We start from the raw sequence: 22,020 nt of genomic DNA, 5'->3' as shown, positions 1-22,020 counted from the left end.
TCTTCTGCCCCAGCCTCCTGAGTAGCTGGGACTACAGGCGCGTGCCACCATGCCCAGCTACTTTTTGTATTTTTAGTAGAGATGGGGTTTCACCATGTTGATCAGGCTGGCCTCAAACTCCTGACCTCGTGTTCTGCCCACCTCGGCCTCCCAAAGTGCTGGGATTACAGGCGTGAGCCTCTGCGCCTGGCCCTGGTTTATTTTTAAAATGATAGCGATATGGCAGGCATGGTTGCTCACGCCTGTAATCCCAGCACTTTCAGAGGCTGAGACAGGACACTCACTTGAGCCAAGTTTGAGACCAGCCTAGGTAACACAGTAACACCTTGTCTCTATAAAAAAGTAAAAAATCAGCCAGATGTGGTGGCTCATGCCTGTTGTAGTCCCAGCTACTGGAGAGGCTGAGGTGGGAGGATTGCTTCAGCCCAGGAGGTTGAGGCTGCACTGAGCCAGGATTGCATCACTGCACTATGGCCTGGCCAACAGAGCAAGATCCTGTTTAAAAAAAAAGGCCAGGTGTGATGGCTCACGCCTGTAATCCCATCACTTTGGGAGGCTGAGGCAGGTGGATCATGAGGTCAGGAGATGGAGACCATGCTGGCCAACATGGTGAAACCCCGTCTCTACTAAAAATACAGAAATTAGCTGGGCATGGTGGCGTGTGCCTGTATTCCCAGCTACTCGGGAGGCTGAGGCAGGAGAATGGCGTGAACCCGGGAGGCGGAGGTTGCAGTGAGCCGAGATAACGCCACTGCACTTCAGCCTGTGACAGAGTGAGACTCCGTCTCAAAAAAAAAAAAAAAAAGTGGATATAAACAGACCCTTTCAATTACTAGATGATATGCAAGTCAAGTGCACTAAATAATTTGTTTCTCCCAGACATCCCCACATCCAGCTCTGTTACTCTGCTTCTGTCCATGCGTAGCTGATCACAGCCTGGAGAAAACATACACCCAGATTTCCTGGTGTCATTTAATTCCTGCCCCGCACCTCTTCCGTTCTCCTATTTTTCTATTCTGCACCTTGTCTCTGGACCTTTTCTTTCTTCTTTTTGCTCATTTAAAGGCCTTGGGTTTTTTCACTGTTGAGCCCCTGGAAGCAGAGGAAGAGATCTTTTCCAACTTACCCACCCACCTGTTTCAGGGCTTGGGATCCCTACTCAGTAGTGACTGGGAATGGTCTGTTCCTGCTCCTGGCTGCTACTAACCCTCCAATTGTGTACCACATGCCAGCCCCACTCATAGCCTCAGAATGTGCAATTGTTACGATATGATTTGTTTTGCCCCACCAACTCTCATGTTGAAATGTGATCTCCAAAGTTGGAGGTAGGGTCTGGTGAGTGTCATGGGAGCAGATTTCTTGGGAATGGCTTGATGTCATTCTCTAGGGAATGAGTTCTGACTCTTAGTTCCCCTGAGAGCTGGTTGTCAAAAAGCCTGACCTCTCTCTCTCTCTCTCTCGCCTCCTCTCTCACCATTTCATCTGCCCTGCTGGCGCCCCTTCACCCTCCACCCTAAACGGAAGCTTCCTGAGGCCCTCATCAGAGGCAGATGCTGGCACCATGCTTTGTACAGCCTGCAGAACCATGAGCCAAATAAACCTCTTTTTTTTTTTTTTTTTTTTTTGAGACAGAGTTTTGCTTTTGTTGCCCAGGCTGTAGCAGTGGTGCAATCTCAGCTCACCACAACCTCTGCCTCCTGGGTTCAAGCGATTCTCCTGCCTCAGCCTCCCGAGTAGCTGGGATTACCAGTGTCCGCCACCATGCCCAGCTAATTTTTTTGTATTTTTAGTAGAGATGAGGTTTCACCACGTTGGTCAGGCGGGTCTCGAACTCCTGACCTCAGGTGATCCACCTGCCTCGGCCTCCCAAAGTGCTGGGATTACAGGTGTGAGCCACCGCGCCTGGCCTTCTCCTCAACTTTCTGCTAGGACATCTAACAGGTATCTCCACTTTCAGGTGTCCAAAAATGACTTCCTGACTCCCTGGATGCATTCTGCTGCAGTCCTGCACATCTCAGGTGAGGGGACTATATATTTCCTGGGACTTTCAAATATATAAGATATTACATTGTAAGTGGGTTAATTTATAAAGAAAATATTATATGTTTAATTAAAATGGGTGAGGAAATACATCATTTCCAAAATTCTTTTGAGGTGTGGGAGAAAAATGTTTGAAAGCATCTGCCCTGCCTTGTCTGCCCTCCCAGGACCTCCCTGATCTCATCTCCTGCCTGTGTCCTCCTCGCTCCCTCTGCTCCAGCCACGCAGGCATCTTTCCTGTTCCTGGGTCGAGGTTGCTCCTGCCTCAAGGCGTTCACCTGGGCTGTCCCTCTGCTGGAACTCGCTGGCCCCTCAGCTGCAGGTGCAAACACCCCTCCTTCCCCAGGTCTCTGTTGTGATATCACCTTCTCAGCGGGGACTTCTGTGACCCACCTCCCATTTAACCCTCCAGCCACACCCTCACCCCCACCTCCAGTCCATATTACCTGCTCTGCATGCTTCTCTGTATTCTTTCTGCTTCCACTGTCTGGATCCTGATGACACCAAGGTCCCAAGGGGAGAATAGAGTCAGAAGGTGGGGGCTATGCTGGGCTGACCGTGTTTGAGTAGAGCTCACCTCTGGCTTCATATGAAAGAGCTGAGGTACTTTGCAGATAAACCTCTTGTGCCCCACTCCCCGTCCCAGGGATTCCCATTCACAGAGGTTGGGACCCGCCCTCGATAATACAGTGCCCAGCGTGATTCTAATCTATATCCAGCCCTGAACACCAAGGCCCCGTGTCCTCTATTGCTGAGGGCTGAGCCCAGCCTGGGATCCACAGAGAGGGAAAGGGGGCTGTGCTCCTGTTAGATGAGATACCTGTTAGATGTCCTAGCAGAAAGTTGAGGAGAAGGCCAGGCGCGGTGGCTCACACCTGTAATCCCAGCACTTTGGGAGGCCGAGGCAGGTGGATCACCTGAGGTCAGGAGTTCGAGACCCGCATGGGGTTTGATCAGGGCTGGGTCTCCTCCCCACTGCTGCAGCACGTGTGTGAGCTTCTCCAGGAGGGGAGGGGCTTCTGAAGAAAGGGGTCAGGAGACTCGTGCATTGGTTTTCCTGTAGGAGTTTCTTGTCCCTGGTGCAGAAGGCGGCAGAGGACCGTCTTTGCACAGGGCGAGCTCCTCCCTGTGTGTGTGTGTGCTTGTCACGCAAGAGGGGGTGTGTTGTATTTAAGCAATAAACAACACATTGTGTTGTTGTTGTTATTCAGCATTGACTTCTGAAGACTCTTGGCACATGAGGAAGAAACCCAGAAGAGGAGAGCAGAGGAGTCAGGAATGGCTGTTACTCAGGTAAAGAAAGATTCCGTGTGGATCATTCTGTCTCCCTCCTTTCAGAAAGGCGGGAGACAATGCATTGGAGCTGCAGATCTCTGAGTCTGAAGCGTCCCGCCTGATGCGTTTGCTCACATTGACCCATGCCTTCCCTCAGTCCCTCTCATCTCTACTGAGATTCCGTCTCACCCTGACCCTGTGACATGAACTTCTGAAGAGTCCACTGGGTATGGTTCTGGGAAGGGCTCACACCCAGACATGGATGGAGACGGGGTGTGGGTCCTGTGATGTCAGTGCTGTTGGGCAGCAGGGATTGTTCAGGGGCCACATTTGGATGTACTGTCAGCTCTCCGTAGCCCGGGAATAGAGAAGCTGCCCATGGAAGTCACGTTTTTTGTTGTTGTTGTTTGTTTGTTTGTTTTTGAGATGGAGTTTCACTCTTGTGGCCCAGGCTGGAGTGCAATGGCGCAATCTTGGCTCACTGCAACCTCTGCCTCCTGGGTTCAAGCGATTCTCCTGTCTCAGCCTCCCAAGTAGCTGGGATTACAGGCATGCACCACCACAACCAGCTAATTTTGTATTTTTAATAGAGACGGGGTTTCTCTATGTTGGTCAGGCTGGTCTTGAACTCCCGACCTCAGGTGATCCACCTGCCTCGGCCTCCCAAAGTGCTGGGATTACAGGCATGAGACACCACGCCTGGCCTAAAGTCACGTATTAATGTAGACAAATACCTGGTAAATCCTGGAAAAGGCAGCCAATAAGGGGATATATTTTGTGCCTGATTTTGTAATCCAGATAAAACTAGTATATCAGTATGTCTCTGACTCCAGACTGTTAATGACTTGGAATGGAATGTAAAGTTGAGATACAGACATCAGTACTAGAGGGCGTTTTATTCCTTTATTGACTTTGAAACATAAAGTCAACATAAAAGTGTAACTGTAAGGCTTAGCACGATGGCTCAGGCCTGTAATCCCAGCACTTTGGAGGCTGAGGTGAGTGGATCATTGTAGGTCAGGAGTTTGAGACCAGCAAACATGGTGAAACCCCGTCTTTACTAAAAATACAAAAATTAGCCAGGCGTGGCGGCGCATGCCTGTAATCCCAACTACTCAGGAGGCTGAGGTAGGAGAATCACTTGAACCCGGGAGGCAGAGGTTACAGTGAGTGGAGATTGTACCACTGCACTGCACTCCAGCCTGGGTGACTGGGCGAGACTCTGTCTTAACAACAACAATGACAAAAATAAAGTATAATTGTAGGACTTTTTTTTTTTTTTTTTTTTTTTTTTTTTTTGAGACAGAGTCTCAGTCTGTCGCCCAGGCTGGAGTGCAGTGGCACGATCTCGGCTCACTGCAACCTCCACCTCCCAGGTTCAAGTGATTCCTCTGCCTCAGCCTCCCAGGTAGCTGAGATTACAGGCGCCCGCCACTATGCCGGCTAATTTTTGTAGAGATAGGGTTTCACTATGTTGGCCAGGCTGGTCTTGAACTGACCGTATGATTCGCCTGCCTCGGGCTCCCAAAGTGCTGGGATTATGGGCGTGAGCCACCGTGCCTGGCCAGTTGTAGGACTTTTTTTTTTTTTGAGTCTTGCTCTGTTGCCCAGGCTGGAGTGCAGTGGCGCAATCTCAGCTTACTGCAACCTCCGCCTCCTAGGTTCAAGCAATTCTCCTGCCTCAGCCTCCTGACTGGCTGGGATTACAGGCATGTGCCACCACGCCCAGCTAATTTTTGTATTTTTAGTAGAGACGGGGTTTCACCGTGTAAGTCAGGCTGGTCTCCAACTCCTCACCTCGTGATCCATCCACCTCGGCCTCCCAAAGTGCTGGGCTTAGAGGCGTGAGCCACCGCACCCGGCCAAGTTTTTAAACCATTCTCAGCACTTGGATACCACGGGGATGGTGCTATTCCTGCAGGGTCTCTTAGGCATCAGATATTTTAGGTAAAAATGGTAACAGTTTTGCTCAGACATCGAGCAGAACTCCTTTTTCATTAAAGAGGATATATCCATATTCTTATTATATCTACTGTTATTATGCTGCTTTTATTTTAAACATCACACGATGTATATATTTGTTTTATGGTGAAACTCTCAATAGAGATACATTTAGGTGCTTAGAGCATCCCTTTTCCTGTCAAGCCTCACACCCTCACACAGGTCTCAGTGGTGAGCCACTATTGTCAGTTCTGTGAGAAGAGACAGCTCAAGCCCTGTTGAAATGTATTTAATCATTGTGAGATTTTAGAAGAAAATCATCAGTAAATGTTTTGTTAGGGTATTTTATCCTGCAAGTTGTGAATATTTACACGTTTTCATATTAAGGAACAAAGATAGCTTGCTCCTTTTTCAAGTTGATACATAATATTGGTTCATATTTAAGGGGCAGATGTGATATTTTGTTACATGTGTCACAGAATGTGTAATGATCAAGTAATGGTATTTGAGGTGTGTATTATCTTGAGTATTTATCATTTTTATGTGCTGGGAATATAGCAAAATATTCAATTTGCTAGTATTTTGATGAGGATTTTTACATCTATGTTCATGAGGGATTTTGGCCTATAGTTTTCTTTTTTTTGTTTTGTTTTGTTTTCTGGTTTTGGTATCGGGAATGCTGGCTTCACAGAATGAGTTAAGGAGAATTCCCTCCGTTTCAATTTTGTAAAATAGTTTGAGGAGAATCAGTCTTAGTTCTTCTTTGAAAGTTTGATAGAATTTGGCAGTGAAGCCATTTGGTCCCAGACTTTTCTTTGTTCAGAGACTTTTTATTCCTGATTAAATTTCATTATTGGTCTGTTAAGGTTTTCTGAATCTTCCTGATTCAGTCTTGGTGCGTGGTGTCTAGCATTTTATCCACTAGGTTTTCTAGTTTTTTAGTGTGTGGTTATTTATAATAGTCTCTGATGATCTTTTGTATTTCTGTGTTATCAGTTGTAATGTATCCATTTTATTTCTGATTTTGTTTATTGGGTCTTCTCTCTTCTTGATTAATCTAGCTTGTAGTTTATAGATTATGTTATCTTTTTTAAAAATAACTAACATTTCGTTTTGTTGATCCTTTGTGTTTTTGTAGTATTTATTTTGTTTAGTTCTGCTCTGATCTTTGTTATTTTTTTCTTTCTACTAGTTTTGGGTTTGATTTGTTCTTGCTTTCTTAGTTCCTTGAGGTACGTTGTTAGACTATTTAAATTTTTTTTTTTTTTTTTGAGACGGAGTCTTGCTCTGTCACCCAGGCTGGAGTGCAGTGGTGCAATCTTGGCTCACTGCAACCTCCACCTCCCTGGTTCAAGCGATTCTCCCATCTCAGCCTCCAGAGTAGCTGGGATTATAGGCACATACCTGGCTAATTTTTGTATTTTCTTTTTTGTTGAGATGAAGTCTCCCTCCGTCGCCCAGGCTGGAGTGCAGTGGCTTGATCCCGGCTCACTGCAAGCTCCGCCTCCCGGGTTCACGCCATTCTCCTGCCTCAGCCTCTCGAGTAGCTGGGACTACAGGTGCCCACCACCACACCCAACTAATTTTTTTGTATTTTTTTAGTAGAAGCAGGGTTTCACTGTGTTAGCCAGGATGGTCTTGATCTCCTGACCTCATGATCTGCCCACCTCGGCCTCCTAAAGTGCTGGGACTAGAGGCATGAACCACTGTGCCCGGCCTAATGTTTGTATTTTTAGTAGAGATGGGGTTTTACCATCTTAGCCAGGGTGGTCTTGAACTCCTGACCTCAGGTGATCCACCCACCTTGGCCTCCCAAAGTGCTGGGATTACAGGAGTGAGCCACCGTGCCTGGCTTATTTGAAATTTTTCTACTTTTTTCAAGTAGGTGTTTATTACTATAAACATCCCTCTTAGCATTGCTTTTGTTGTATTCCACAGGTTTTGACATACTGTGTTTCCATTTTTACTTGTTTCAAGATTTTTTTTTTAATTTCCCCCTTAATTTCTTCCTAGACCCAGTGGTCATTTAGGAGCATGTTGTCTAATTTCCATGTATTTGTACAGTTTTCAAAGTTTCTCATGGTATTGATTTCTAATTTTATTCCATTGTTGTTCTAAGAAGATACTTACTAAGATTTTGATATTTTAAAAATGTGTTGAGACTTGTTTTGTGTTCTAATATATAGTCTGTCTTGGAGAATGTTCTATGTGCTGATGCAAAGAATGTGTGTTCTGTACTTGTTGGATGAAATGTTCTGTAAGTATCTCTTAGGTCTGTTTAGTCTAAAGTGCAGTTCAAATTCAGTGTTTCTTTGTTAATTTTCCGTCTAAATCAGCTGTCTAATGCTGAAATCCCTAACTATTATTACTTTTGGAGTGTATCTCTCCCTTTAAATCTAATAATATTTGCCTTATATGTCTGGATGCTCCAGTGTTGGGTGCATATATGTTTAGAATTGTTATATTCCTCTTATTGAATTGATCTCTTTATTAGTATATAATGACCTTTTTCATCTCTTTTACTGTTTTTAACTTAAAGTTCATTTTGTTAGATTGAAGTAGAAGTACTTCTGCTTGCTTTTGGTTTCGTTTGCATATAATACCTTTTTTCATATTTTCACTTTGAGTCTATTTGTGTCTTTACAGTTGACGTGAGTTTCTTAAAGGTAGCATATAGTTGGGTTATACACTTGTATCAATTTAGCCACTCTATATCTTTTATGTGGAAAGTTTAATCCATTTACATAAAGTTCATTATTGATATGCGAGGGCTTATTACTGTCACTTTATTAATTGATTTCTGGTTGTTTTGTATGTTTGCTCCTTTCTTTCTCTAATTGTTTTTCATTGTGGTTTGGTGGTTTTCTATAATGGCAACATTTACATTTAACTCCTTTCCTTACTTGCATGTTCACTCTAACAGTGTGTTTTATAGTATTGTGTGTTTTCATGATGGCCAATATTGTCCTTTTACTTCTAGATGTGGGGATCCCTTAAGCATTTCTTGTAGGGCCAGTCTACTGGTAAAGAATTCCCTCAGGCTTTGCTTCTCTGGAAAAGACTATTTCTCCTTTTTATGAAGGATAGTTTTGCTGAGTATAGTATCCTTGGCTGGCAGGGTTTTTTTTCTTTCAGCACATTTAATATATCATACCATTCTCTGTTGGCCTGTAAGGTTTCTATTGAGAAATTTCCTGTTTTATGGAGCACCCTTTATAAGTGACGGGATGCTTTTCTCTTGCTGTTTTTTTTAGAATTCTCTTTCTTTTTCTTTTTCTTTTTTTTTTTTTTGAGACGGGGTTTCACTCTTGTTGCCCAGGCTGAAGTGCAATGGTGCGATCTCGGCTCACCGCAACCTCCACCTCCCAGATTCAAGCAATTCTCCTGCCTCAGCCTCCCGAGTAGCTGGGATTATAGGCATGCACCACCATGCTTGGCTAATTTTGTATTTTTAGTAGAGATGGGGTTTCTCCATGTTGGTCAGACTGGTCTCAACCTCCCAACCTCAGGTGATCTGCCCACCTCGGCCTCCCAAAGTGCTGGGATTACAGGCGTGAGCCACCGCGCCCAGCTGAATTCTCTTTCTTTTTCTTTGACTTTTGACAGTTTGACTATAATGTGCCAAGGAGAAGACATTTTTGGATCGTATCTCTTTGGGAATCTACAAACTTCCTGTATCTAGATATCTAAACCTTTTACTATACTTAGGAAGTTTTTGGTTATTATTTTGTTAAATAGGTTTCTATCCTTATGATTTTCTCTCCACCTTCTGGGACACCAAAAATTCAAATATTTGGTCACCTTATGGTGCCTGCCCCATATGTCACATAGGCTGTGTTCATTCTTTTTTCTTTTTTTCTTTTTGTCTGACTCGTTTATTTCAAAAGACCTGTCTTCAGGTTCTGAAATTTTTTCTTCTGCTTGATCCTTAGTTCATTGTTGAAGTTTTCAAATGTACTTTGTACACACATGCCTATAGTCCAGCTACTTGGAAAGCTAAGGTTGGAGGGTCACTTGAACCTGGGAGATTGAGTCTGCAGTGAGCCATGATCATGCCACTGCACTTCAGCCTGGGCAGCAGAGCGAGACATTGTCTCAAACAAACAAAAAAAAGAAAGTGAAAAAAACACAATTAGGGAGAGATATGTGCTCAAAAATACCTTAGTGTGGATTTATAAGAACACACACTTCAATTAAATCTATACTTACAATTCTCTTTTTTTCTTATTTTGTGTGAAGATGGTAACTCCTTTCATAACCCCTTGGTGAAATGTGTTTATTATTTTATGGACAGTTGACATTCAGGGACGTGGCCATCGAATTCTCTCAAGAGGAGTGGAAATGCCTGAACTCTACACAGAGGACTTTATACAGGGATGTGATGTTGGAGAACTACAGGAACCTAGTCTCCCTGGGTGAGGATAATTTTCTTCCAGAAGTCAAAATTTGCCCTTGGTATCTTTCCATTTTCCCTTGTGTGCCTCTTGGGAGCCCCTGCATTGCCTGACTGAGTTTGAGGCCTTGTTGGCTCTGAAATGAAAAGCTCCGTAATGTGGACTCTGGAGTTTAACCATCCCCTTTTTTCAGATGTTCTGACCCCTTCATGATACAACAGTGGTAGTTCCAGAGCTGAAGTATCCATGAAAGCTTATGGTAGACTTCTGAAATACTCACTTCTTGTTTTCTACCCCTGTGCTTTGATTCAGCAGTTCTTGGAAAGGGAGCTAGATATTTGCATATTACAGTCTTCCCTAAGCATTCAGAGTAGGCATTCAGTGAAATAATTTGTGAAATATTTTCCTAGATCCATCTGTGATAGCCTCTCTTCTTATCCAAGCAAAGGGCTGAGATTCTTCAAAAGCCACAGCACATCATGTTCCATTCACTTTATAAGCAGGAAATTCTCTTCCTGACCAGAGTATTCTCTCATGTGGGAGCACAGGGAAGAGCCCTGGACCATAGAAAGCCAAGTGCAAATAGCAAGAAAACCAAAAGGGTGGGAATGGATCAAAGGTGTGAAAATAGGTAAGACCTCAGATGGGGGGAAAGGAAGCCACACCATTACATTGTGTTTGGAAACTCTTAGCAAGTGGGAGAGTTCTATAGGAAAACAAATGTTTATATCCTGTGAGCTCTTAGAGGAAATTTTAAACTTCCCCTACTTCTCCCTCTGCCCTTGAGACGTGTCATAGTTGATCCTTTCGCTGTCCAGTGGGGGCTGCAGCTCAAACAGAGACAAATGGAAATGCTCATCATGATGGACAACATTGCCCTCTGACCTCTGTGAATCCTCTGGCTCCTTCACTCTGAGGGGTCCAGAGGGGGCCACATCACAAGGGTCTACTTCTGCCTTGCTCTTTTCTGTTCTTTTGTTGTTGTTGTTCTTTTTTTTTTGAGATGGAGTTTCGCTCTTATTGCCCAGGCTGGAGTGCAATGGCGCAATCTCAGCTCACCGCAACCTCCGCCTCCCGGATTCAAATGATTCTCCTGCCTCAGCCTCCCGGGTAGCTGGGATTACAGGTATGCGCCACCACGCCCGGCTAATTTTGTATTTTTAGTAGAGACAGAGTTTCACCATGTTGGTCAGGCTGGTCTCAAACTCCCGACCTCAGGTGATCCGCCCGTCTCGGCCTCCCAGAGTGCTGGGATTACAGGCTTGAGCTGCTGTGCCCGGCCGGTCTCTCCTGTTCTTGATGCCACCTGATGCTCAGTTCGCTTTCCATATAGATCAGAGGGGAGGCCTCCACAGTCCTGATGCCTGGAGCTATCCATGCTCCACCCCATCTCCGGTGCTTGAAAGACCTGCCCACGAGATGGGAAACACTGGCTGCTGCTCCTTTGCATCTGAGGCCCCGGGAGCTGCAAGGAGCTGTCTCAAGCCCTTTCTACCTGTTGTGGTCCCTCAGCCATTTCTTCTGTTCTGCTTTTGCCACAGTTCGTGGGTGTGTGGACCAGGGGAAGGAGTTGGATCTTCTGAGATTGTTACTCAGCAGAACTGTAAGAACAGTTGACAGGTCTTCACTGGGATCCTCTGTCCTACACAGGGAGTATGTCTTAGTCTTTCAGGCTCTTAGCTTAGGATCCATCTGTAGGCAGAGCAGACAATCCCATCTCAAGATCTTTCAAAATCTAGCCTCATATGTTGTATTTTTCTCTCTTTTCCATTGGTCTCACTACTATATGAATGTAGAAAAACCTTGGCTCTTCCTGATTTTGTTTTCTCTTAAGTTTGTACGATTTTTCCTCTGAAAACCAACTTTTGACTGGGTGCGGTGGCTCACGCCTGTAATTCCAGCACTCTGGGAGGCCGAGGTGGGCGGATCACCTGAGGTCAGGAGTTCAAGACCAACATGGTGAAACCCCATCTCTACTAAAAATAACAAAAGTTAGCCAGGTGTGGTGGCATGCGCCTGTAATCCCAGCTACTCAGGAGGCTGAGGCAGGAGAATCACATGACCCCAGGAGGCGGAGGTTGCAGTGAGCTGAGATGGCACCACTGCACTACAGCCTGGGTAACAGAGTGAGACTCCGTTTCAAAAAAGAAACAAACCCAGCTTTTGATATACACACTCCTGGGGTCTGTCGTTTATCTGTATTCCTGCTATGATAACCAACCTATAGGTTATGCATACCTTCTCCTGGAGTCTCTTATAGAGGGTGTTTATATGATAACAGAAAATTTATGAGGGAAAACTCTTCAATATAATTGAATAGCATCCTGCTACATGTAGAGATGCCCCTTAAAGCGTTGAGCAGAATTGTCAGCATGGCCCAGGATATAAGATACAAAATATCAGGCAAGCCTGACTGACAAGTGTTTCCAGCTGTCCTTCTAGTTTTGAGGCGCCTCACAAAAGTGTATGTGAAGGGCACTGTGACAGCGCTAGACACATAAACTAATGATCATCTCCCTAAGCCAGCAGTTGGTGTGGGAGTTTCTCCTAGCGATGACATTGTTCAAGTTCACAGCATATCATGTGTGTGAGGCTCTTGACTAAACTATTGTTCACGCCACATTTGTTCATTTTCCATCGTGTGTGCACCATTGTTCATGCTCATCAACAAACCTTTGTTCAGCTTGGGTTCAATTTGTTGTAGGTTCAAACCTACAACAAATACAGTGTTGACACATCACATCTTGTGGAGGGAGCTTGTGAAGCTGAATGATGCCTTGGTTTTTTCTTCGTTTGTTCTTTTTTTGCTTTACACCGCTGTAATGCCTCAGTTTTTAAAGTCCAGTGTCATTTGTTTAAGCCACTACTAGTTTCATCTTGTACATTTACATGTGGTATAAATGAACATCTTTTTCATTTAGTCATAAATTCTGTATTTTTTATGATACCCTTTTTTTTTTTTTTTTTTTTTGAGATGGAGTTTTGCTCTTGTCGCCCAGGCTGGAGTACAATGGCACGATCTCAGCTCACCACAACTTCCACCTCCCAGGTTCAAGCGATGCTCCTGCCTCAGCCTCCCTGTGTAGCTGGGATTACAGGCATGCACCACCACACCTGGCTAATTTTGTATTTTTAGTAGAGACAGAGTTTCTCCATATTTGTCAGGCTGGTCTTGAACTCCCGACCTCATGTGATCCACCCGCCTCGGCCTCCCAAAGTGCTATGATTACAGGCATGAGCCACCACGCCTGGCCCCAGGGTCAGAATTGTAACTGTCCTAGTGGAATTATATCCCACAGACGTGCGTGCCAATTTTCTTCTGACATGGCCATTACTCCCTCCCCTGTGCTTTTGCCCTTCCTCTCTCCTATCCTCACATGATACCTTGATCTGCATGGAATATACTGTTGCTTTTTAGCGTATTGATTTTGCATTCCTGAACACCCCAATTGCCACGGGACTTCCTCACCCTCCACACTACTCTCATTATGCAAGAGAAGATGCTACTCAACCGCTTTATAAGTCAGGATCTGCCTAAATCAGTATGTGTAGGAAGTGATGACTCAGATACCATTATCCATGAGAGCTGACTGACTAGATGCACTGGTGGTGTAGTGGTGAGCATAGCTGCCTTCCATGAGAGCTGACTGAATAACACTATTATCCACACAGCCCAGCTCTTGTATCTCCTTTTCTTCATATGCTCCTTGCCTGGGTGCATTCTTTTTTTTTTATTTATTTTTTATTTTTTTTTTTTTTTTTGCACACAAAACAATAAACATTTTCTAAAAGTACATACAAACAAAAAGATGCATATCAAACATATTAGGAAGGTTGCACATGGGAAGATGGGAAATAGAAATGGGGGGTGGGAATTAAAGAAAATAAATGAGAGAGGGACTTTGTATGGATCAATGATAACTCAATCCTCTATTTGACAAAGAAGAAGGAGAAGGAAGAGGAAGAAAAAGAAAGTGGGATAAAGGATCAGAAAGGGAGGAAAATAGAAAAAATTAGAGTATGACTCCAGGGTAGACCTGTTTTGTTGTCGCTTGGTTGGTTGGTTGGTCAGTTGTATTTTTCATATGTTTCGCCATGTTGGCCAGGCTGGTCTCGAACTCCTAGCCTCAAGTGATCAACCCGCCTCGGCCTCCCAGAGTACTGGGACTACAGGCGTGAGCCACCACGTCCAGCCCCCACATTGCTTCTGGCCTCTGTGGTACACCTCCCAGACGGGGCAGCCGGGCAGAGGCGCTCCTCACTTCCCAAATGGGGTGGCCGGGCAGAGGCGCTCCTCACTTCCCAGATGGGGTGGCGGCCGGGCAGAGGCGCTCTTCACATCCCAGACGATGGGTGGCTGGGCAGAGGCGCTCCTCACATCCCAGACGATGGGCAGCCGGGCAGAGACGTTCCTCACTTCCTAGACGGAGTGGCCGCCGGGCGGAGGCGCTCCTCACCTCCCAGACGGGGAGGCTGGGCAGAGGAGCTCCCCACCTCCCAGACGGGGCAGCGATCGCGCAGAGGCTGCAATCCCAGCACCCTGGGAGGCCAAGGCAGGTGGCTGGGAGGCGGAGGCTGCAGGGAGCCAAGACCACGCCGCCGCACTGCAGGCCGGGCAACACCGAGCACTGAGTGAGCGAGCCACCGTCTGCAGTCCCAGCACCTCGGGAAGCCGAGGCGGGCAGACCACTAGAGGTCAGGAGCTGGAGACCAGCCTGGCCGACATGGCGAAACCGCGCCTCCAGCCAAAGGAGAAAAACCAGGGAGGGGTGGTGGCGCGCGCCGGCAATCCCAAGCAGCCCGCAGGCAAGGGCAGGAGAATCACAGGAGCCGGACGCAGGGAGTCTGCAGTGAGCCGAGTGTACTCCAGCCTGGGCCACAGAGGGAAGAAAAGAAAAGGAAAGAAGAAAGCAAGGAGGAAGGAAGGAAGGAGGGAGGGAAGGAAGGAGGGAGGGCGGGCAGGCAGGCCTGGGTGCATTCTTGCTGTGACCGATAGTTTTCCCCACTGCACATGTCCACCCAGGTTTTCCACACTGCCTGGGTGGACATGTGCTTAAAAACATGTCTGATGGCCCGGTGCGGTTGCTCATGCCTGTAATCCGAGCACTTTTGGAGGCTGAGGTGGGTAGATCACTTGAGGTCAGGAGTTCGAAACCAGCCTGGCCAACATGGTTAAACCCCTTCTCTACTAAAAACACAAAAAAGTTAGCCAGGCATGGTGGCAGGTGCCTGTAATCCCAGCTACTCAGGAGGCTGAGACAAGAGAATTGCTTGAACCTGGGAGGGGGAGGTTGCAGTGAGCCAAGATCACACCACTGCACTCCAGCCTGGGCAACAGAGCGAGACTGTGTCTCAAAAAGAAAAAAAAAAAAAAAAAGTCTGAGCCTGCTGGCCCAGGATTTAGTCCTGTTTTTCTGTCTTATTTTCTGTGAAAATTGAGGTTAGATACATGAATACCGTGGGCCTAATGTGTTTATTTGAAAAATAATAACAATTTACTTGGAAGTTTTTAAAACAAGGTAGTGGTATGTGATTACTTGGAATATTGCATGTCTTATAGTAAAGTCCCAAAGTTTCTTTGTTTAATAAGATTGATCAGCCTTCTGTGATGATTGTGATGAGACTGTCCTTTTTCTGTCTCATATAACTCATCGTGCCATAAGAAATATCATAGGCGGGCCGGGCGCAGTGGCTCACGCCTGTGATCCCAGCACTTTGGGAGGCTGAGGTGGGTGGATCACCTGAGGTCAGAAGTTCGAGACCAGCCTGGCCAACATATTGAAATCCCGTCTCTACTAAAAATACAAAAATTAGCCAGGCATGGTGGTGGGCACCTGTAATCCCAGCCACTTGGGAGACTGAGGCAGGAGAATTGCTTGAACCCAGGAGGCAGAGGTTGCAGTGAGCCGAGATTGCGCCATTGTACTCCAGTGTGGGTGACAAGAGCGAAACTCCATCTCAAAAAAAAAAAAAAAAAAAGAAAAGAAATATCATAGGCTAGGAGAACTAAACCACAAAAATTTCTATCTCCCAGACCCGGAGGCTGGGAAGTCAGAATTAAGGAGCCAGGTGAATCAGTTCCTGGTACAGGCCTGCTGACTGTCCCACATGATGGAAAGGGCAAGAGAAAACAAGCGCTTATGTCTCGTCCTGTAAGGGCATTAATCCTGTTTTTGGGTAGTCCAACCTCATGACCTAATTACATCCCAAATGCGCCATCTGCAGCAACATCACACTGGGGAATGAGACCTTAGCATATGAATTCTGGCCGACATATTCAGACTGTACAGACTGCATTATATTTTGCTTGTTTTTATTTTCAATTGTTCTAAACATTGTGCTCTCTGATTTCAGTTAATAAATTTTCCAAGTACAAACTCTTGTGTATATTGTGTGGTCGATGAACTAGGTCATGAAAGGGCGATGTATAGGTAGGGAATTGCTTTATTGACTAGCTGTCTGTTACATAAGTGCAGGTGTGAAGTCGTAATTGTGATTTCTGACTTTGTTCTTCGATTCTTCTTTATAATGCTATGTATTTACCTGATCCCATGCATCAAATGTCAGAGATCTTAACATATATTCCAGTTCACAGGTTGTGTGCTGGTTCTGAAATAGTTCTTGCTTTTTTCTTAGGAGAGAATCATTTACAGGCTATAACTTGGTACAAGTATAGTTACTAGTTTTTGGTTTGCTAGTTTTATCATGGGTTACTACAGTGTTTTGTTAATTAATTGTTATAATTTACAGATGATGGGTTTTTGGTAAGTTTCATGCAATATAACTGACATGCGTCACTCATTAATGTCAAAAATGCCTAGTCTGGGTGGGTACAGATAGTTTCATAACAGGTATTCAGAAAAATTAGCTATTTTTAACGGTGTTTTATTAATTTTTTTCTCATTTTCTCAGTGCTATTACTGTTTTGCAATTCAAAATTATCATTTACATACCTTATTCCATAAGTTTTTTGTGGCTTAGTTACCATTATGATATATCGTGTAGTACTTTTTTCATTTATATGGGCACAGTAAATATGCTGTAGCTAGGTAAAATGTAATATTTATTTCCTTTCAATAATGAGACAGCCGTGTATTTTCTGCCAATTGGTGTGTACTTTGCTGTCACGGTGAAAAAATACTCCTTTCAGGGCTAACATAGGTTTGTACAATGTGTTTTGGTCATAGGATGTTTGAATCTGTCCTTCCCTAGAATTGATTTGAATGCCATGTAATGCCCTTGTTTTTACTAAAGAATGTGATTCCTTTGTGTTCGTAAAAATTAAAGATCATGATTGAGAAGTTTTATAACTCGGTTGTATATAAATGTTGCTTTTTGTGTAATTCTGTTATTCAGTATGAAATATTTATATACTATCTCTAATTAATTGGAAACCTATGGTTTTTTATTTCTTATAGATCTCTCTCGTAACTGTGTAATCAAGGAATTAGCACCACAATGGGAAAGTAACACTGGAGAAGTGTTCCACACAGTGACATTGGAACAACATGAAAAACATGACATTGAAGAGTTTTGCTTCAGGGAAATCAAGAAAAAAATACATGACTTTGACTGTCAGTGGAGAGATGATGAAAGAAATTACAACAAAGTGACTATGGCCCCAAAAGAAAATCTTACTTGTAGAAGAGACCAACATGATAGAAGAGGTATAGAAAACAAGTCTGTTAAAAATCAGCTTGGATTAAGCTTTCTACCACATCCCCCTGAACTGCAGCAGTTTCAAGCTGAAGGGAAAATTTATGAATGTAACCATGTTGAGAAGTCTGTCAACCATGGTTCCTCAGTTTCACCACCCCAAATAATTTCTTCTACCGTTAAAACCCATATTTCTAATAAATATGGGACTGATTTCATCTGTTCTTCATTACTCACACAAGAACAGAAATCATGCATTAGGGAAAAACCTTACAGATACATTGAGTGCGACAAAGCCTTGAATTATGGCTCACACATGACTGTACATCAGGTAAGTCATTCTGGAGAAAAACAATATAAATGTGATCTGTGTGGCAAGGTCTTTAGTCAAAAATCAAACCTTGCGCGTCATCGGAGAGTTCATACTGGAGAGAAACCTTACAAATGTAATGAATGTGACAAAGGTTTCAGTCGCAACTCGTGCCTTGCACTTCATCGGAGAGTTCATACTGGAGAGAAACCTTACAAATGTTATGAATGTGACAAGGTCTTCAGTCGGAATTCATGCCTTGCATTACATCAGAAAATTCATATTGGAGAGAAACCTTACAAGTGTAATGAGTGTGGCAAAGCCTTTAGTGTGAGGTCAACACTCACCAACCATCAGGTAATTCATAGTGGCAAGAAACCTTACAAATGCAATGAATGTGGCAAGGTGTTCGGTCAGACTTCAAGCCTTGCAACTCATCAGAGAATTCACACTGGGGAGAAACCATACAAGTGTAATGAATGTGGTAAAGTCTTCAGCCAAACTTCAAGCCTTGCAAGACATTGCAGAATTCATACTGGAGAGAAACCTTACAAATGCAATGAATGTGGTAAGGTTTTCAGTTACAATTCACACCTTGCGAGTCATCGGAGAGTTCATACTGGAGAGAAACCTTACAAGTGTAATGAGTGTGGCAAAGCCTTTAGTGTGCATTCAAACTTAACTACGCATCAGGTCATCCATACTGGAGAGAAGCCTTACAAATGTAATGAGTGCGGCAAAGCCTTCAGTGTGCATTCAAGCCTAACTACCCATCAGGTCATCCATACTGGAGAAAAACCTTACAAATGTAATGAGTGCGGCAAAGCCTTTAGTGTGCGCCCAAACCTCACTAGACATCAGATAATCCATACTGGAAAGAAACCTTACAAATGTAGTGATTGTGGCAAGTCCTTTAGTGTGCGCCCAAACCTCTGCAGACATCAAATTATCCATGCTAAGGAGAAACCTTATAAAAGAAATTAATACGGCAAGGTCTTCAAAGTTTAAATCTTGTGAGTCATCAAAGAATTTATACCAGAGAGAAACCATACAAGTATAATAAATGTGGCAAGGTTTTCAGTCACAATTCACTCCTACACAGCATCAGAGAATTTCATTCTTGAGAGAATCCTTACGAGTACAGCAAAACCTTCATCACGAGTTCAAGCATTCATTGACATCAGAGCCCGTGCTAAAGAGAAATCATATGCACCTAAGTATGTGGCAGAGGCTTCATTTAGGTCTTACAACTCACTAGACATCAAAATGTGTAAACATCTTTGTATATTTTGTGCATGTTGAAGCTATTAACCAAGGATCAAAACTGTAACACATCCAAGGATTTATGTGAGGAATAATTCAGTCTAGTTGTGCTGATAAATTTTTCATATTACACATTGTAGAACAACTGCAAGCCCAGATGTGTTAAAACTCACACAACATGATATATATTAAAGGTTGCAGGATGTTTGAAGTCACTGGTTATTTCAGATTTTAAAATATTTTATTTATTTATTTATTTTAGGTGTCTTGCAAGGCTACTACTTTATACTTTAGGATTCATGACTTTCAACCGAAACCTTGAAATCTGTTGATAGGCCTCCTTACCTCCCTTTCGTGGCGATGTCTGGGAAAGAATCAGTAAGATGGAAGGGCTCACTGCATTAGATGAGGATCATTTCTATTCAGAGTCTTTGAAGAATAAGGACGGTGCCTTGGCACACTACCAAGCATGAGGACAGGCAGAGAATAATGCAAAACGACGATGTTGATCATCATCCTTATTGTGCTCAGGATGTTCTCCTGACAGACGGCACTTTGGGTTACAGGAAAAAGATGACCTACAAACTGACCATGAAACAGAGCAGACCATGACCGGGTGCGGTGGCTCACACCTGTAATCCCAGCACTTTGGGTGGCCGAGGTGGGTGGATCATGAGGTCAGGAGTTCAAGACCAGTCTGGCCAAGATGGTGAAACCCCGTCTCTACTAAAATTACAAAAACTAGCCAGGCGTGGTGGTGGGCGCCTGTAATCCTAGCTACTTGGGAGACTGAGGCAGGAGAATCGCTTGAACCCAGGAGGCGGAGGTTGCAGTGAGCCGAGATTGCACCACTGCGCTCCAGCCTGGGTGACTGAGAGAGAGACTTTGTCTCAAAAAAAATCAGAGCAGACCAAGACCTTAGACACTGGGATTCGTGGGAGGAGCATATGGGTTATTAGTGACTGATTACATGGTGGAAATAATCAGGGGAAAACGGTGGCCACCTTCTGCAGGGAATGGCCATCGCTGTTATATAGCCAAGATTGAAACCACAAGCAGAGATGAACCACAATAGCACGTTATTGATTAGGATTCACATTTACTGCTGGTATTTCATTTTGCTACTGTTTTATTCAGAATGTATCATAGATCTCGTGCTAATTAATAAAATCTGATTTTTGCATAACTATGAATGCATCATGTTCTCTCTGCAAACATAGTTTTATCCCACCTCAGTAGGTTACTTTGTAACAGACAATAACAACACACCATTAGACCCTTAAGGCTGAAAGATAGAACCATTTTTTTTCTTGGAATTAAATAGAGTGTTGGGAACATACACTTACAGAGTGCACTTGAGTTGCTCTCCCCATACCCTGCCTCAGGATACTTATGTTAATATAATGAAAATCCCAAGAAAGTTATTTTACACCATGAAAGCTGTACCACTCTTTTTTTTAATTTTTATTTTTCGAGACAGAGTCTTGCTCTGTCACCCAGGCTGGAGTGCAGTGGCACAATAGCTCACTGCAGCCTCCGCATCCCGGGTTCAAGTGATTCTCCTGCCTCAGCCTCCCAAGTAGCTGGGATTACAGGCACCCGCCACCATGTCCGGCTAATTTGTGTATTTTTAGTGGAGACAACGTTTCACCATGTTGGCCAGGCTGGTCTCAAACTCCTTACCTCAGGTTATCTGCCTGCCTTAGCCTCTCAAAGTGCTGGGATTATTGGAGTGAGCCACCGTGCCTGGCCAGCTGTATCACTCTTGGTGACTATTGCACTGTATGATTATTTTTCTACATGCCTCTTGTGTGTCAAATAAGACCCAAGGAATACACCTTGATTTACATGAAGGGAAAGTACAAATATAGTAAGAATATGGAAAATACCCTAAAATGTTTTAAATGTGGGGGATAAGGATAAAAATAGCACTCTTTTGTTTGTCCTTAGAGTGTTCAGTGTAATAATTTGAAAAGACTAATTATTGTTTATGACCTTCCTTTTAAAAATTAACATACACAGTGTGAATTTTGTTTTGTTTTGGTAGATAAACTAGAAATTATATATTCACCCTGACAACGTTTTTAGGAATTTTAACTTGTGACCACTTCACAGGAACTGCAATGAACTCCATCTAAAGTTTAGTTTCAGTATCGACAGTGATAATGCCAAGGTTCATTTTCAACTTTAGTAAAATTACTTTGTTCTTATATATGATTTTTACTAGGCTTCTATAGTGAACCACCTTGCTGATGTCACTCCAGGACTGCTACTTTCTTCTTGTACATTTCCATGTATTATAAATGAACTTGGCTTTTTATTTCATCAGCAGTTTTGTTGATGACAATGACACCTTAGTACTCATAGTTTTAAATTTGCAATATGTGGAACTGTCATATCAGGGAATGTCTATTGATTTGTGTATTTTGGTATAATATTTCCTTCTCTACTGCAGAGGGTATGGCTCAGCAGGAGTTTTCTCCAAAACCTACACAAACTCCAGAACTTTTTAAGACAGTATTTTTTTTTTTTTTTTTTTTTTTTTGGAGACAGAATCTTGCTCTATTGCCCAGTAGAGTGCAGTGTTGCAATCTTGGATCACTGCAGCCTTAACTTCCTGGGCTCAAGTGATCCTCCCATCCCAGCCTCCCAAGTAGGTGGGACTACAGGTGCACACCACCACACCCGGCTAATTTTTGTATTTTTTGTAGAGACAGGGTTTCGCCATGTAGACCAGGCTGGTCTCAAACTCGTGATCTCAAGGGATCTGCCTGCCTCGGTCTCCCAAAGTGCTGGGATTGCAGGTGTGAGCCACCATGCTCAGCTACAAACTTTTCTTTTTTGAGGTTTTTGATTACTAATTCACTATTTATTTATTCATTCATTCATTCATTTATAGGATGGAGTCTCACTCTGTCACCAGGCTGGAGTGCAGTGGCATGATCTCATCTCACTGCAACCTCTGCCTCCTGGTTTCAAGCAATTCTCCTGCCTCAGCCTCCTGAGTAGCTGGGATTACAGGTGTGCGCCACCACGCCCAGCTAACTTTTGTTTTTAGTAGAGACGGGTTTTCGCGATGTTGACCAGGCTGGTCTCAAACTCCTGACCTCGTGATCTGCTCGCCTCGGCCTCCCAAAGTGC

At 44.0% G+C, this 22,020-nt stretch overlaps 1 protein-coding gene across 12 annotated transcripts in view; it reads left to right on the top strand.

Annotated features, from left to right (window-relative positions):
* The window catches only part of ZNF415 (zinc finger protein 415), a 51,298-nt gene extending 32,204 nt beyond the window's left edge, over window positions 1–19,094 (top strand). For 4 of the 12 annotated variants that reach the window (XM_030821238.1, XM_030821237.1, XM_030821236.1 and 1 more), the window contains 5 exons: window positions 1,958–2,018; window positions 2,208–2,362; window positions 3,252–3,333; window positions 9,551–9,671; window positions 17,069–19,094. In XM_030821238.1, the coding sequence (XP_030677098.1) occupies window positions 3,319–3,333; window positions 9,551–9,671; window positions 17,069–18,600 (1,668 nt within the window). In that variant the 5' untranslated portion in view covers window positions 1,958–2,018; window positions 2,208–2,362; window positions 3,252–3,318 and the 3' untranslated portion in view covers window positions 18,601–19,094. Of the gene's footprint in view, window positions 1–1,905; window positions 2,019–2,207; window positions 2,363–3,251; window positions 3,334–9,550; window positions 9,672–10,996; window positions 11,199–17,068 lie in introns of those variants that run through there. The other 8 variants (XM_030821243.1, XM_030821242.1, XM_030821240.1 and 5 more) reach the window with 7 other exon arrangements.
* Window positions 19,095–22,020: the final 2,926 nt, after the last annotated feature.

Source organism: Nomascus leucogenys, chromosome 10 (genome assembly GCF_006542625.1).
Source record: "Nomascus leucogenys isolate Asia chromosome 10, Asia_NLE_v1, whole genome shotgun sequence".
Classification (NCBI taxonomy): domain Eukaryota; kingdom Metazoa; phylum Chordata; class Mammalia; order Primates; family Hylobatidae; genus Nomascus; species Nomascus leucogenys.
This window is presented reverse-complemented; position numbering and strand designations above follow the sequence as displayed.